Here is a 16528-nt window from a genome sequence, read left to right on the forward strand (position 1 = left end):
TATTAATAACAATTATTAATACTTACTAATTATTAATAATTATTAAGTATTAATAAGTATTAATAATTATTATTATTAAGTATTTAGTAATAATTATTAATTAGTTAATTAACTGTTAATAATAATTAATAATCATACTTATTAATAATACATAACTAATCATAAAGAATGATTAATAATGAATTATTATTAATACATCATTATTGATTAATGAATAATTATTACTTAATAAAGAATAATAAAGAATTATATATTTATAAATTAAACAATATAATTAAAATAATAATTTATTTAAAAAGTTAATTATACCATTTCATACAGGGATTGAACCCAGGACCCTTTCATATGTTGGCAAGAGTTCTACCACTAGACCACAGGAGCTGTGTGATGTCATAGACAGCTAGAAATAGACTTAAGATTTAACATTGACATGTAACCTGTGGCACTGTGTTGTAGAGGATAAATATATTTATAGGTTATGTTTAGTCACACCAAGCCTACACTGCCGACACGTTTAAATCGAGCAGGGCTAGTTCCGCAAGCCGGGGGATGCCCCGGCTTGCTAGCCCCACTCCCTCGGCGTGCCGCGCGTCACCGATGCGCGGTCACGCGTCATCGGGTGTCAGCGCCCCCTGCACGCGCGTCCAGGGCTCCCCGAGGGAGGAGGTAGGGGGCAGGGGGTTCCGGGGGACCCGGCGGACCCGGCAGCGGTAGGGAGAGCGCCCCGATCGGAGGGCGCTCTTCCGCTGCTTCGGCGCGCGCCCGGCACCCTCCGGCGCGCGCCAGGTTACTGCTGCGGCAGAGAACGGGCAAATGCTCGAATAAACTCTGCCGCAGCAGTATGGTGTAGAGGTAAGAGGCAAGGCATTGGCATCAGAAGGTCCCGAGTTCAATCCCTGCATGTGTTTTGTACAAAATGTATTACTGTTTATTTGTGTCTGTGTCTGGTAGTCAATAAAGCATTGAATTGAATGTTTGAAAAAAAAAAAAAACCCGATGGCACGCGAGGGCAGAGAGAGAGATGAGCACGTGGACAGCAGGAAGAGGAGAGAGAGATGAGCACGTGGACAGGACAGCTGGAAGAGGAGAGCGAAAGGCGGCAAAATGGAGGATTTGAGATGCAGGTAAGCTGGCAAAATTAGGCTTTCAATTCGGGAGCCATGCTCAGACCGCATTATAACCGATTCGCGTTATAATGGGTCGCGCTATAACGGGGTTTTGCTGTACTCTAAAGTATAAAAAAGTAAATTCTTATTTAGACACAGAAGTTGAACTTAATGTTTTTAATTGGTTATACGCTGAAGACAGATTAATCCATATTTTACCACTGTCAAACTTTCTCAAGAAGCCTTTTTACTAATGTTCTCTGTAAACATACGTCCAATGTTTTTATTTGGTTGGTTTTACATGGTTTGTATTTTGATTTGATCAAAATAGTAGGCTTATAACAATTTACCAGGTCTGTACTCCTCTCGAGCAGAGTTAATTTGTATTTCAGTTTCAGCAGATATCTGCAGTTTCTGAGTGACTTCTTCAGCTGTCTTTTTTGTGTTAGTGAGCACTATAATGAGACTCTCATCTTCTACCAGAGAACCCTGTGTGCTGGTAAGTCGAAATAGCAAGTTGTCCTCCAGCTCTTTCATCTTTCTCTTGTTTGCAGTCACATCTTCCATGAGATCTGTTCTTTCCTTCTCTAGTTCCTAAGAACATAGATACATGTTGATGAAATGTAAAGTTAAATGAGAATGTTTCACTCAATGTGAACTCACATTTGTGAAGATTTTTAATAACAATACATCCATTAGTCATAAATATTCATTGGCATATCTGTGTACACAATGTTAAAATGCACACTGTTCTCTTTATTCATTGTTTAATCAGCAGTGACGTTGCTGATGACAACTAACAGTCACTAGAAATAGTGTACAAAATATATTTTTTAATTATTCCCTTACTGCATAGTATTTCTGCATCCAAACAGCTTAATAAATCATGTATTGTTCAACTGTTCCAATGACTGATAAACAAAAACAGGATCCCACAATGCATGCACTTTATATATCGTAACATTTTACCCAAGAAAACCTCAAAAACATTAACTATTAATACAGTATTTGTGTATATTATGGGACTGTGTATCTCACATCAATTTAAAAAAAAGTATATTATAGTATGCCTAAATTCAGAATAATGTAATAATTATTTTAATATACATTATTAGATTTAAGCACTGCAAATACTAGAATTAAACAACTACAGTATATGATTAATATCCAATAAGCCCACTTAAAAAATAGATTTGCACTGGATTAGAAATATCCCTAGTACCTGCTTCTCTATGAGTATGACTCTTCCCAACAGTTGGTCCTCAAGGCCTTTCATGGTGACCGTAAAGTCAATGATAGATGTACGGGCGCTGATTTCAGGGGTGTATGCAGGGTTGGGTAGTTTAGTGGTAATGTAAAGTCTGAAGCCATTCATCACATCCACTTCCTTATCTCCAACTTTCACCTATTTAGAACACCCAAAAATTCTCAGTCAAGGACAAAAGAAGATTTAATATAGGAAGTACTATATCTAGTGACATATCTATAAAATAATTCATGACTGAGATAAAATGTCAGTAACACACAAAAATTAATTTTATATTGTACAATCGACAATGTGTTTATGTTAGCAAATGCTTTAGTATATATACTCTAGTGGACAATGTGTATTTGAATGGGCCATAAGGTACCATAAGGCTTGGTATTGTTCATAGCTCTACATTTTCTTTAAAATTGTAATTTATAACCCAGACCACTAATTACAACAGAACTCTAGTGAAGATTCTCATGTGTTGTCATTAATTTGTTTAACATATTTTACAGAGTAAAGATTAATATCAGTATGTAATGGGTTTTATTACAGCCATGATGATTTATTACTGATGACAACAGTTGATCTTTATGAAGCAATTGTCACATTGGACAATATGTCATATGCTTATGACTGGAAAGGGCGTAGGCTGAGAGTTCTACAGAGCTGATAGTGGTAAGATGGTGTGCTCTACAATACGTGTATGTCACTTGCAAAGTGTTCAATCACTATGGCTAGATCATAACTAATTTAAAAGGATCACAGGGAATAAAATAAGGATGTGCACTTTTTATTTGGAGTGCTGAAGACCCCATTAATTATCTTAAGGATATACAAAAGCCCCACAATACCTTATAAGTGGATCCTGTTTTTATGAAGTTTTTTTCCAAAACATTATCCAGAGCAGGGTCCAGCTCTTCCCCAACATCTTCAATCAGTAGTGGCCTTCCAAGAGAAAGACTGTCTTCTAGGTGATTTCTAAAGTACTTGTGATTGAGAGATGTAATCTAAGAGATGTAGACAAATACAAGCAAATTATTAAAATGGAAAAAATTATGATGTTTTTTAGCAGCATACATTCCAACCTTTTAAGGAAGGCCATCTTTCCCCCTATGAAACAAACAAGAGAAGTTACTAGTTATTCAAAAGTTTATTTCTGTTCATCCCTTTACCCACTCACATACCTACCATCTTTATGCTATTTACTCCTGGATGTCAAACTCATTTTCCCACTCTCCTATTTCATTCCAATATCAGAGTTCAAATTCAATGCAAGACTTCATGGATTCAGTCCTTTATTAAGTCATTGCTTTTACCTAAGTACTTTTACCAGAATCTGCGTCTTTCTTACTCCAGTCTCAAAAATATAAAAATTCACTCTCATAATGTTTGGTCTTGAACAATGCAACCTACTCAAAACCATTCTGCCCCCCTTAATTTCAGTAAGAATTCTGCTGCCAGAGGCAGTTCGCTCATACAGCATTCTTTCTCTGCTGCTTCCCTGTACAATATTCTATACTTATTGGATATATTCTCCATATAAACATCTCACTTGAAAATGCCTTCCACCATCTCAAACTTCATCTTCAGGTATCGGTCCATACTGTATGTTCCCTCTGTCCATCACTTTTTGCTCCCTGTGTATGTGTGTCCTTCTTTACATAAATATAACTACCTTACTTTTTCAACTGACAGATCCTAAAACTAGCTAGCAACTTAGGCTACAACAAAATTGCCAATAGAGATTTAATTAATGTTCACAACACCATTCATGCATACACAAAAGATGAGGCTAAATGTAAAGTAAAAGTATTTTGTAAAAACAAAGCAACATCAATTCCTAACTCATAACCTCCTCTCAACTCCACTCTCCAAGATTTGTCATAGGCTGCTTCTCCCTTATGAAATTCTCTACGCCTCTTCCCCAGGCTCTCCTCAGACAGCCCCCCACACTTCCTAAATCTCAACTTTTTTTTAAATAAGCCTACCCAACATTTTCCAGTTACATTTATACCTCCTTCTCCAGGCTCATCCATAGCACCCAGTGCCCGAAGAAGAGCAGCTATTAAGCTCACATTGATCAGGAACAAAACATCTACACCATCAGCCTCTCTCCCTCAACATATTTTACGCTACTAATTTCCCCTTCTTTTCTTTGATATTGTAAGGTAATTGGATCAGGTGTATCTTTTACCTATTCTAGTTGTACATATTAATTAATTTTAATTAAATAAATGTTATATTATAATGCTATTTTAATCTTTCTTATTCATCGTAATGCACTGTGACATGTGCTGCCCTCTACTATGTAAATAACAATAATAATCTTTTCTGCTGATGGTCTACATTTATTTTGTGCTGTTATAGGTTTCCTGGATCAGCATCAAAAGTGCATATCAATGTTTCTGTCCTGAGTAAGAATTAAAAAAACTGTACGATTACATTTTTTACACCCAATTAAAGATACTGATACCTACTAAAATTTAGATTTAGAAGTACAGTATATGACATTTGGACGTCTGTACTAGAAAGAGATTTGGAAGTACAGTATATATGCACACACACACACACCCACCCACACACACACATATATATATATATATATATATACACACGTGTTCACACGCACTCAGATTAGCAATACCTGGAGTTCATTTCTTATTTCTTTATTTTTTATCCAGATTTTTCCCTGTGTCTGTGGATCGATCAGTAGCGGGTAACGAGCTGCTTTTGTTACAATGATCCCATTCTGAATGGAGAGATCATCATTTGGCAGTCCCTGAAGATTCCATTCACTGATGGTTGGTGTGTCTATTAACATCTCAGTCAGATTCAAATTATTTGCAAACAGGATTTTTCTCATTTTCATTTCTTTTCGCCAGTCAGTCAACAACAAGTTACGAAACTCTTGATTGAAGGGGCCAGAATACGACAAGAATGCTGTGGCAAGTAGCACATCACCTGAAAGAATATGAAAGAATTGCAGTGAATAATATTATGAAAGTATCTCGGTTTGTGTTTCTCAATGTATATTAGATGCACTTTGTTGGGAAATATATTAAGTTCTTAAAAAGTGACTGATTATGACCTAGTGGGGACTTTTATTCAAAGTCTCTCAGCTGCAGACAATTGCCAAATAAAGATCCCACTTTTAATATTTTACTTTTCTAGTGTTATTTTTCCCTGGTTATACAGCTGGGAGACTTTTATAAATAACACCTTAACTAATTCTCAATGTGAAAGTTACACAGTGATGACACATGAATATAACATGAACAGGATTCTTAGTGGATTGGTACACCTTCATTTGGACCAGATTACAAAAATATAGAGAGAGAAATACTTTTTGTTACGGATTGATATCAGCATTGGTTCTGAAATAGGACCAATGAGAGCATTCTCTAAAACAAACCTAGGAGTGGTTTTTACACCTCTATGGTACAAAATAACAACTTTAAACAATGTATATATAGGTAATATTAAAACATTGGTCCGAATATCCTCTATGTCTTCCAATAATTCCAAAAAGAGTAATATTTCTGGGAAATGTTACATACCAACAAGTCGTTTTGTCTGTGCAGCAAACTCTTTGCTTTGTTCAGTCCACCTTTCTTTTTCACCGGCCAGACCACTAATCAGGCTGGAAGCCGTTTGCATTTTACGTCTACAGCGTTCCGCATCTTCTAGAAGAGTCTGATGTTGGGGAAGAAAGGAAGATGCAGTATAAATCTTTGCTAAACGCTTTTCAAAATGTACATGACAAAAAAATCTTAGAAATATTTTCTTCAAGTACAGTTGCCAAAAACTAAAACATGAATGAGTGTAACTGTATATAGGAAGGAAAAAAAGCATTAAGCAGAGAACTTAGGTGAAAAAAAAAATGGATAGCTAACATAACGGTCATTGTCTAAAAAAAGCAAAAACAATAAGAGAAAAAAAAACTTTATTGTATATGCATTTAAAAAAGGCAAAATTACATTGAAAAGTATAACATTATCTTCAAGGAATGCGCACAAAAATATATGTTTAATACAGATTTAAATTTTGATGCAATAATGTCAAAATAAAAAGATAACAATGCTGTAAACATGAACCATGAGTAAAAAATGGCCAGCTTTGTATTTCCTATTTTTACTTTGTGCAGTGCCAGTCATGGCACTTCTTGGTACGAGAATAAGAATTAAGGTTAGAGATGTACAGTCCATGGAAATTCGATGGCATAATAAGCAACTCTGTTACATAAGTATGGCTCACATTTGTTTAGGAAAAGTTGAACCTTAGATTCTATTTCAATTATTTATTAATATCTCTGTTAATAATTATATATTAACCCCTTTGATCCCACAATGGCATTCAAAGGAATTAAGTGACATTAAAAACAGTACTCTTCAGTGCATCCTAGGATTGGACATTTACTAATTCACAAAGGTAATGTTACACTTATTTTTGGTTATATAAAGTAATTTAATGAAGTTACAGTATTTACTCATTTGCATGTAGCAGTTGCGCACCTACACTTCGCTTAACTAGTATTAAGGGTAATTTTTCCATTACTCATCAGAACAAGTTTAGATGCCAGCACAGTAAAAGCTTAGGGTGACATTTTCAGATGTCTGTGTTTCAACACCTGATAATCCATACAGTAGAGTTACATGTGAAGCATTTATCTATAAATAGCATGCTGGAGGTCTTAGAATAATTAGGACGAAGTGTTCTTTTGCATTACTGTTTTTCGACTGAAGTATTGCTTATTATGTTTCTGCAGTGTTTCTGATCTTTTCGCACTATGCAGCACCGTGAGGTCTTTGATAAAACGCAACTTTCAAAATTCAACAAACAAACCAATTATACAAACCTGCTTTTCACTCATTGCCTTTTCATACTCTGCTTGAACAACATCCAGCTCAGCTTGCTTAGCATCTAATTCTGCTTGTGCTTTTTGCAAATCCAAATTGGCAGTAGAAAGCTTACTCTCCTGAATTGCCAAATTAGCCTACAAAAGAAAAAGCATACTTGAGCTAAAAATCATTTGGAAACCATGCACTGTTTTGCCTAAAGCATTTTAATTAGATTACATTAAAACAGAACTGCTTTATATAATTTATCACAAAAAACTTGGACAGTGTTCTGCTCAATTTGAATTCTGCCTTGGTCACCTCAAGTACAAAAAAATATGACTAGATGTAAAAATCAAGTGTTAGTTCCTAATGTTTTCAAACCCAACATTTAATAATTGGCAATTTGACAAATGTATTTGTCTATGTTCTATATGGAACATTTCAGTAAATGCAAAACGTGAGACAGTTCACTATATACTGGACTGGACATTACAAACGAGTAACTTCCATAAACCCTAATGTTATAGATTTACCTTTAATGGCAACACTTCTTTGTTTATTGAAAAGAAGGAAGCCATGGCTTTGGTCCATGAGCAGAGCCCAGCTACATTTCCACACACCCGCTTTGCAGTCTCAATGTTGTAGTCTGGCATTTCAAAGTATGGTGACAGAAGCTCTACCACTTCTTCATTGATTGTGTCTTTAGGAAATTGCTTGAAATAGAAATAAGGTAAAGATATATGTTAATATATTGTATCTGCATTAAGTTTTCTGATCTGACTAATATTATTTACAATCATTTCATGTGTTTATATAGCAACATTCAATTTGACAAATATCTGATACCTATTTAATCAAATGAAGTGCAAGAAAAAACAGTATTTAGGTGAAATTAAAGAAGTACCATATATGTATGGCTGCCACTTCCACTTTGGTTATGGGATCGTCCAAAGGTGAAAACGCGGAAATAAACAATGATATTGTTATTAAAGATGTGGTTTGGCTCCATGTCACTATGAATTGAAGACTCACATTCACCAAGTTCTGTTAGCTTTTAACAAAACGTTAACCGAAATAATCATAATTTAGTATTCACTAAAGCAAATATAGTGACATTAATTTACTCTTGTTACAAGCATGACGTTATTCATACGATATTTGAAATTTTATGCAAATTAGCTCATTATGGACTAAAAGATATTCAGACAATTTTCAAGGCGCACCATTAAGGTTAATTCTCGGACATAACATCATGTTACTTAAGTCATACATAACTATAGCATTTCTCCCATACAGGCACTGAAATAGGACTTTTTCTAGAGAGGAGAGGGAGAGAGAGGAAAGTGGAGAGGAGGAGACACCTGGGAAATATTCCAATGTAAATCCTTTGAACATATTGTGCTCTCTCTTGAACCATTTCACTCTCTGGATATGAGTAGCGTCAGACTCGTGTTCTTTGAATAAAAGGCAGCGTTATCTTGAAATCAAGTGATTAACTCTATACTATTAATAATCCAAAATAGGGCAGTTCTTTTTAATTTACTTAGCTTAGAAATAGTTAAAAAGTACAATAACGGCCATTTCTGTTATTGGTAACATCATGTAAATCTAGGTATAAGTGTCTGAGCCTGGGATCAAAGCTTCATGGTTGTATTGAATGACCAACACTGTTAGGACCAGTATGTCAGGCCAGAATCTGCATTTGTGTTAAGCATCCATATTGTCTGTTTATAACGAGTTAAGATTCTGTAGTCAGCCTTTTGCTGAAATATAATTCCTAATGCACTCAGTTTCTGCCAAATTACATTTCCTTTCTTCCTGCTCAGGATATTGCTAAGATACTTTTTATATTGTTAGTCTCCTGCTCTTTTAGTCAGAATATAATAGACTGGTTCTCTGAAAGACACAAAATATTATAATTAGTTGCTAAAGATTCAAGGTCTCTTTTGATAACAGACAATGAATAAGCTATGTATTCAGACATTGCATGTATTGGGAGAGACACGTCCCAAAATCATGCCACTAATATGTCCTGCCCCTAAATCACGCCTCTAATCAAAGCTACGCCCAAGACACACCAAGGTTACGCCTATGTTACGCCTCTAACCAATATCTTATTTTTCCTGTGTAGCCGGGACCCTCTTTCCACCCTTTTTGGTTGTTATGGGTGGGTATGCTGCAGTTAAGGAACACTCCGATAACGGAAGTTCCGCGTAAGGGAGCCGCCATGTTGTGGTTGGCGTCAGCGCAGACTTAGCCAAGCAGAGGTTGCGCATGCGCAGAGCGAGGGTGAGATAAAACCCGCAAAGGAGGTAGAGCACGACGGGTCCCAGCAGCCCCGCGGGTCCCCGTGATGCACCTGGACCAATGAGGTGCGAGGCCAGGAGGAAAAGGAAGTGGTTGCGCACACGTGAGGTCAGAGTTGTGTGGAGAGGAGAGGAGAAGGAGCTTCGGTGTGGGGAGGCAGACCGCCCCCTACCTAGGCTGCATGCCCCAGGCCCAGTTAGGCCCTGAGTCCCCGTAGAAACAAGCGGAGCTAGGGACTGGCCATAGTTAGGTTCCGGTTCCCTTTATTACCACACTATCACCCCCGGGACAGTTCTAAGTGGGCGGGAGGTCTGGGTCAGACCCCGCTATGGAGCCGCAGCTTGTCTGGGTGGGATCGCCCTAGACACCTACGGGTGACGTCATCTACACCTCGCTGATCCTTTGTGAAGATTGTAGCCGCACCGGGTACTGGAGTGCTCGGCAGGTAATTCTAAAGTGCACCAATGGTACCATCCTTCATTCAGGACACAGTGGCTGCACAGTCACACTCATACACATTGATTGACTCACTTGAGGGTGGGAGAACTATTCCCAAGGGGAACTGGACACGGGGTGGGATCACCCAGTGAAGGGAGACGGGAGGGTGAGCGTTCGGCGAGACGCGAGTATAGTGTCTCCTCTAGGGAGGGACACCTGTTGGTATAACATATGGTTACTGCAAGTAAAGTTAATTGGTTAAGGGATATTGCTGTGTGTGTGTGTGTGTTATGTACATAAGTCCTGCGAAGACCCACTTCCCCTCGAGCGGAAGCTGTCGCAGGTGGAGGCGCTGCACCAAGTTATAGGTATTGTGTGTACCCAGGCTCTCCGTGGCAGAGGCTCAGACCCTGTGAGCCTACAGGTGATACAGCATATGGTAGTGGCCTGTGTTCGCTAGGAAGCAGGGCTACACCTGTATAAAAGTTATTTCCCTATGAGTAATAGATTGAGACAAAGGATTTGAAACCTGGCTTGCGTTACGTTTAATTTCTTTCGTATTCCCGGGCCTGTAAGTTCAACAAAGATCGGAGATAACAAGTGACAGGGCGTGGAAGCTTCCCGGGAAGTCTGCTGCAAACGGTGCAGATTGTGTATGCAGTCACAAGGCCTTCAGCTCCTTTGGCAGAGGAAATGTTCCTTTCGGTTCTGAAGCCTAGGCGAGGAAAAAGGTTTTCCTTCAAACACCCTAACTAATACCAATGCTGCTAATGCTTTATGGTGATGTGAGTTGCAAAAATATGTACACAAGGATCCTTGAATGCAGCGAAAAAGCTACATAGCTCATAGGGGCCTATGCAGAGAGCAGCGCTATTTCGAAATTCGCCATTTTTTGGAGAAAATCGCGCAGAAAGCAGCAGAAAATGGCGAGTTCCGAAAAACGCGCCAATTTTTCTTTTCTATTTGTAAAACTCGCCTCGCGGCTGGCGAGAACCTCAATCTCGCCAGTTTTAAAAATATCCGTATGCAGAGAGGCGCGAGCGGCATCTAGCGGCTGTTCGCGCCAATAAAATGGCGCGATTGTCTCCGTTTTGCCTCGCCAGAAAAAACTGCCGCTCGCGGCCATTGCAAAGGGAAAAAAAAAGGCGCGAATTTGTTTTAACACATTTCTGAAGCGCGCATCTCGCCAATTTAAACTCGCCACACGCATCCATGTTAAACATAGCAGAATTCGCACTTCTCTGCATATGGAGATTAAAACTCTCCAAAAAAGCTACTTTTTAATAAATTCGCCAATTTTAAAATTCGCTGCTCTCTGCATAGGCCCCATAGTGTCTTATTTGTTTGTATGTTTAACTGAATCCACCAGAATCCCACAAAATAATCTAGAATTTACCCGATTCCAGTAATAAACTTTCTGACAGTATTGCATAATGCATTGTCATATTGGCTGCATTAAATGTGAAGTTTTTTTATAAAAAGGGACCAATGTAAGACACCTTGTTCTGAAATTTGGTGGAATTAACAACTGAGATATAAAAATTTACTGTAGCGCTAAATCAAAATATATAACAAATTACCCATATTTAGGGCCACGGGTACTAAGTGGTGCTATGCCAATAGATACCTCCCAGCTCTAGAAGACATCATGTGGCCCAGAAGGCATCTCACTGGCTACAAAAGATCTTACAGATATTTAAATGCATTTACACAAGAAATGATCTAATTTTCATAACATGGCTTAGTAAATACAGCAGTACTGTATGTTTTTTTTCCAGATTACTTTGGAGCGCCTTGCAAGACCCGATGGCTACATGTAGTAAATTGATTTTTGGTTTGAGCATGCACTCCTGTACTCACTGTACTTGAAATTAACATGTGTGGTGCACCAAATGCTGTCCGGGGTTTTTTCCCTGTTGTAATCAATAAGGAAACCTTTCAGTAACTTTTTTGAGTGAGTACTGCCGTCCTATTTTTGCAATACACATAGTTAATCCCTCTCAATATTCTACCTCTCAAAAATGGGAGCATTGTTCTATAGCATTAAATTGGAATGTTGTGGTCATACAAATTTCAAATAAGATTTTAAGCGCAGTAGAAAATGTTGTTATACATGTGGGTCAAAAACAAAGTATCATAATCTGCAAATGATGAACACCAGCACACCGTTAACCTTTTTGTTCTTTACTGTAATATCACATAGCAGTATTACTATACCTGAAGGCTTTGTAAGAAATTCCCTATCATGATTCTTAAGGATTCCTGCCACGAAGGCATTAGACATCCTTTCTCTTGGTCTAATTTGACAGTGTTTACTTTCCTCTGAAACAGTAAGAGCACGCAATCCATAATGCGCATGATAAGATGAGGCGGTCGACCCAGAGTCCTTACAGTAGCAATGTCAGATGGCTTAATGGTCTAGAAAACAGAGAAAAAGCATTTAATACATTTCTGTACCAAAACTATATTTCTTAGCTTTTAATGAAATTTGTATTAGGAAATGGCAATGCAGATAGGATTAAATACATTTGTAAAGTACATTTTAAATTCTATAATTTAATGTGTAAGGAAGAACATGTAATAGAATTGCATCCACCAGCAAATATACTTTTAAAACTAGTTCATCGACTTTGCGATATATCTTTATCTTATAAGATAAATCAGTACATTAGTCACAAAGGTCCATATTTACTATACACTTTCTAGTGCTAGAGGACAATTTATAATCCATTGAAGTTGTCTTACAGCCGAAGACATCTTAGGAAATATGAGCCATAACCCCTAAATACACAAATAATGCCCAGCCATACATTAGTTTAAGTGAATGAAAGATAATGGTGAAATGTCAATCTTGGTTCAAAAATAAATATTTAAAATGGCAAGTGAGTATTTTTCTCTACCTGGTAATTTAATTAGTTTGAAGAGTGACTTAAAAACAGGCATAAACACAATGTAATTAATTGAAGATATGCTACAATAGTAAAACAAGGCTACTGTATAAGTCTAAGCTCTCCTAATTCTGCTTTGCTAAATAGTTTTGCATGGAGGTGTTTGTCCCTCCTTTTAGGTTGAGCTCCTTGCTAATTCTCCAATTAGCAAATTGCTATAAAACACATCTACAATGTGGTACTCTGCCATTCCCTCGCTACAGGAGAGGGTGGTGTCTGTGACCGACAAACAGAAGTGTGTACAGTATACAGTATACATATATTATTACTTTTCCCTAAGGAACTTGTGAGCTCTCAATTTTTCCTTCATAATGCTAAGGGAATTTTATTTTTGTTTTTCTATCAGTTTTATTTGCACCAAATTGCAGATAGCGTAAATGCTTCATTAATTTAACCCTTTAGGCCCTTTCACATATTCTCTTGTGGTTCAGTCCCAGCCTGCGACATTCTTTTGACATAGGGAAGAGGTTTAATCCATAGGACAATAATAAATATTATACATGTAGTGTAGATACCTTAATGCAATAGAACAAGAGAACAAAAGTCCATGGCGCAAGAAAGTCGAAGAATACCAGTCCTGGTTAATTGTGCTTTGATCAGTCCCTGTAAGATTTGCTCAAAGACTGGAAGTTGGTATTAAATCCCAGTACACTGGCTGATCTCCTCAAAAAACGGTATTTCTGTAGATATAAACAGAGAAAGAACAAACCATTGCGCATTATACTCTAAAACATGGGTCACTGCACTCCTCCAAATTCCTAAATACAGCAAGTAGGTAGGTCACAAGCAATGAATGAGATCTTTAACTTCAATCAGATGGACATACAGTACTGGATCCCTGAATCCCACGTAGTCTCCAAATCAGAAGTACCCATGGAATGAATAAAATATGCATAGCATGGTACCAGGGATAACAATTTATTAAAAAGGGCAAGACAAAAAATGAACACACATTCTACTATGTCTTTATGCATGATGTAAGAATGCCTTCTGCTGTTTGAGTTTTAGGAAGACTGTGCAGGCAGCTGGGGTTGATCCATAGTCCTCTCCCTCTCCTCGCAGCCTCGACTCAAGTTGGCTCCTCCCATGATGATGTCACTACCACCGCGCTGGTCCCTCTAACTAACAGTTAGCAGACGTAATAGGGTCCACCCTATGCGTTTTCTGACTCAAGAGTCTCGAGTCACAAAACGCGTTGGGTGGAGCCAATTACATCTGTCTGCTAGCTGTGAGTTAGAGGGACCAGCGCAGTGGTAGTGATAACATCGAGGGAGGAGCCAGCTTGAGTCACAGCCGCGACGAGAGGGAGAGAACTGTGGATCCGACCCCAGCTGCCTGCACAGTGTTCCTAAATCTCAAACAGCAGACAGCATTCTTAGATCATGCGTAAAGACATAGTAGAATGTGTGTTTATTTTTTTGTCTTGAGCTTTATAATAAATTGTTATCCCTGGTACCTTCAATGCCTATTTTATTCATTTCGTGGGTACTTCTGATTTGGAGATTACGTGGTATTCAGGGATCCAATACTGTATGTCTGTCTGATTGAAGTTAAAGATACCATTCATTTCTTGTGACCTACCTACTTGTAATTAAAAATGTTGAGGAGTGCAATGACCCATGTTTTAGAGTATACTGCATAATGATTTGTTCTTTCTCTGTTTATATCTACAAAAATATCATTTTTTGAGGAAATCAAGCGAGATCAGCAAGTGTGTACTGGGATTTAATACTAATTTCCAGTATTTGAGGAGATCTTTCTGGGATCAACAACTACTTACTGGGACTGATCAAAGCACCATTAACCAGACCGGTTGTCATGGGAGACCAGGTTTATTAACATCTTTTATACCGAGATCATATGATTGAGCAAAGCAAGGAGGTAAAATAAATTCTAATTTATTTCAGGAAATGACATACACACAGTGTAAGACAATTTACACGGTTAACACACTTACTGGGAATGGGGCTAACGAATAAAATTGTCCTTCAAACTAAATTCACAAAAATGACCTCTGTAGGAGCCCTTTCCAATGACCGGGAGGTACTCACAAAAGTCCTGGAACTGATTTTGGCATGCAATGCCAGCCGCGACCGCTACGTTCTCAAAAAGCAGGACTTAGAAAATGTTCTGTCTCAAAATCTTTGAAGCTGGCTCGCGTTTATTCAGTACAGAGTATCTTTGAATTTGCCGCTGATTATTTTGCGTTTAGAATCTGCGCTTCTGATTATCTGCAAGGTTTCTTTTGGGTTTCAGCGTCCCATTCAGAAACCTCTACAGCCTATCGAGCGATTTGCCGGTATTGTGAAGCCGGGTGGGCACCTTTTCTCAGTCTGCTAAGGAGCATGCGCCAACCTGGCAACTCTGCCTCTTACTGTAGTATATTGAATCCACAGTCTGTCCAGGCTCCAGAGTCTGGGTTTGGGCAAATGGTTGCCAGATAGCCCTGTGTTAGCCCAGGACGGGGTAACTCAAGTGTAACTGCAGTACCCCGCCTGTTCTAACACCTTGGAATCCCTGAGGCTTTCAAGTCCGGACTCCGCATAGACCCATAGGCACCAAGCTTGGTAGACATCAGGTCTCTTGGAATCCAGGACTCGGAAATCCCACAGTTCATTCACAGGTCATCAGCACATATACCTATTAAACATAACTCTTTAATAAAATATACTGGTACCTATATCTTGTGTGATAAAAATGTGTAAGTCCCTGTTCTGGTGTCAGGGATGGAGTAAGGGGATATACTGTCTAACAAAAGGAGGAAACACTGGGTGGAGCAAAGGCACTGCATCCGGATAAGTCCCTTTATACTGCACTCAAGATCTGTGGAGGGAGAGTGCCCTGTCTAATTAGAGATATACAGTTGGAGACAATAATCTGGTCCTATATGTACTGTAGTGAGGAATGGGTAAATTAAAACCAAAATTATTAGGTATATATTAAAATATATCGGACCAGATAGGTACAGAGTGAGTGCTATAAATGCCTAAAAATAAGTTGTGCTATATCCATAAAGTGAAAATGTAACTCTAATGATGAAAGCCTGTGTAGTCAGCACAACCGGCAAGGCATCCTGTAGAAGCACAGGTAAGTGGGTGCAGACAAATCGAGTAACAACTTGCTGACAAGTGCTTCTAATGAACATCACATACAGTGCCAACAACGAACCATGTAAATAAAATCAATTGTGATGGTTGCGTAATTCTTGCCTTGAGCCAGTAATGAGAACCTGCATATGTAAATGTTCAAACATCCAATAATTATGGTAAGTAACCACTGTGCCCCCTACATAATAGCTGTGTTATCCTATATATGAAGAACACAGACAGTAGATGGGTGAATAAATGAATACACAAAACCCACTGACTGTCTTTCATAGACAGCCCATTGATCATGTAAGACCCAGTGTAGTAGATACAGATGGAATGTTAACACAGGGTTACAGGTTCCTATAGGCTCCGCAAGAAGAACCACAGCGGTGTACACACATTAGCCATACCAGCATAAATCACAGATGATATCTAATTTAAACATCCCAGCATAGTACTGCAAATCTGGGTACAAACTTAACTGTAACGACCCCTGCATAATGCTGGCCCTGGCTGTTGTAACTGCACACAGGGAAGGGAAAGAGAGTGT

General features: G+C 38.3%; 1 protein-coding gene across 4 annotated transcripts in view; it reads right to left on the reverse strand.

Moving 5' to 3' along the window:
• Window positions 1–16528, reverse strand: part of DNAH5 (dynein axonemal heavy chain 5) — a 463741-nt gene that overhangs the window by 31909 nt on the left and 415304 nt on the right. For all 4 annotated transcript variants that reach the window (XM_075586253.1, XM_075586252.1, XM_075586255.1 and 1 more), the window contains 8 exons: window positions 12159–12359; window positions 7730–7909; window positions 7214–7351; window positions 5916–6051; window positions 5003–5319; window positions 3210–3365; window positions 2329–2511; window positions 1457–1700 (listed from right to left, as the gene is read on the reverse strand). In XM_075586253.1, the coding sequence (XP_075442368.1) occupies window positions 1457–1700; window positions 2329–2511; window positions 3210–3365; window positions 5003–5319; window positions 5916–6051; window positions 7214–7351; window positions 7730–7909; window positions 12159–12359 (1555 nt within the window). The remainder of the gene's footprint in view (window positions 1–1456; window positions 1701–2328; window positions 2512–3209; window positions 3366–5002; window positions 5320–5915; window positions 6052–7213; window positions 7352–7729; window positions 7910–12158; window positions 12360–16528) is intronic.

The sequence above is a fragment of the Ascaphus truei genome, chromosome 2, assembly GCF_040206685.1.
Source record: "Ascaphus truei isolate aAscTru1 chromosome 2, aAscTru1.hap1, whole genome shotgun sequence".
NCBI classification, from domain to species: Eukaryota; Metazoa; Chordata; class Amphibia; order Anura; family Ascaphidae; genus Ascaphus; species Ascaphus truei.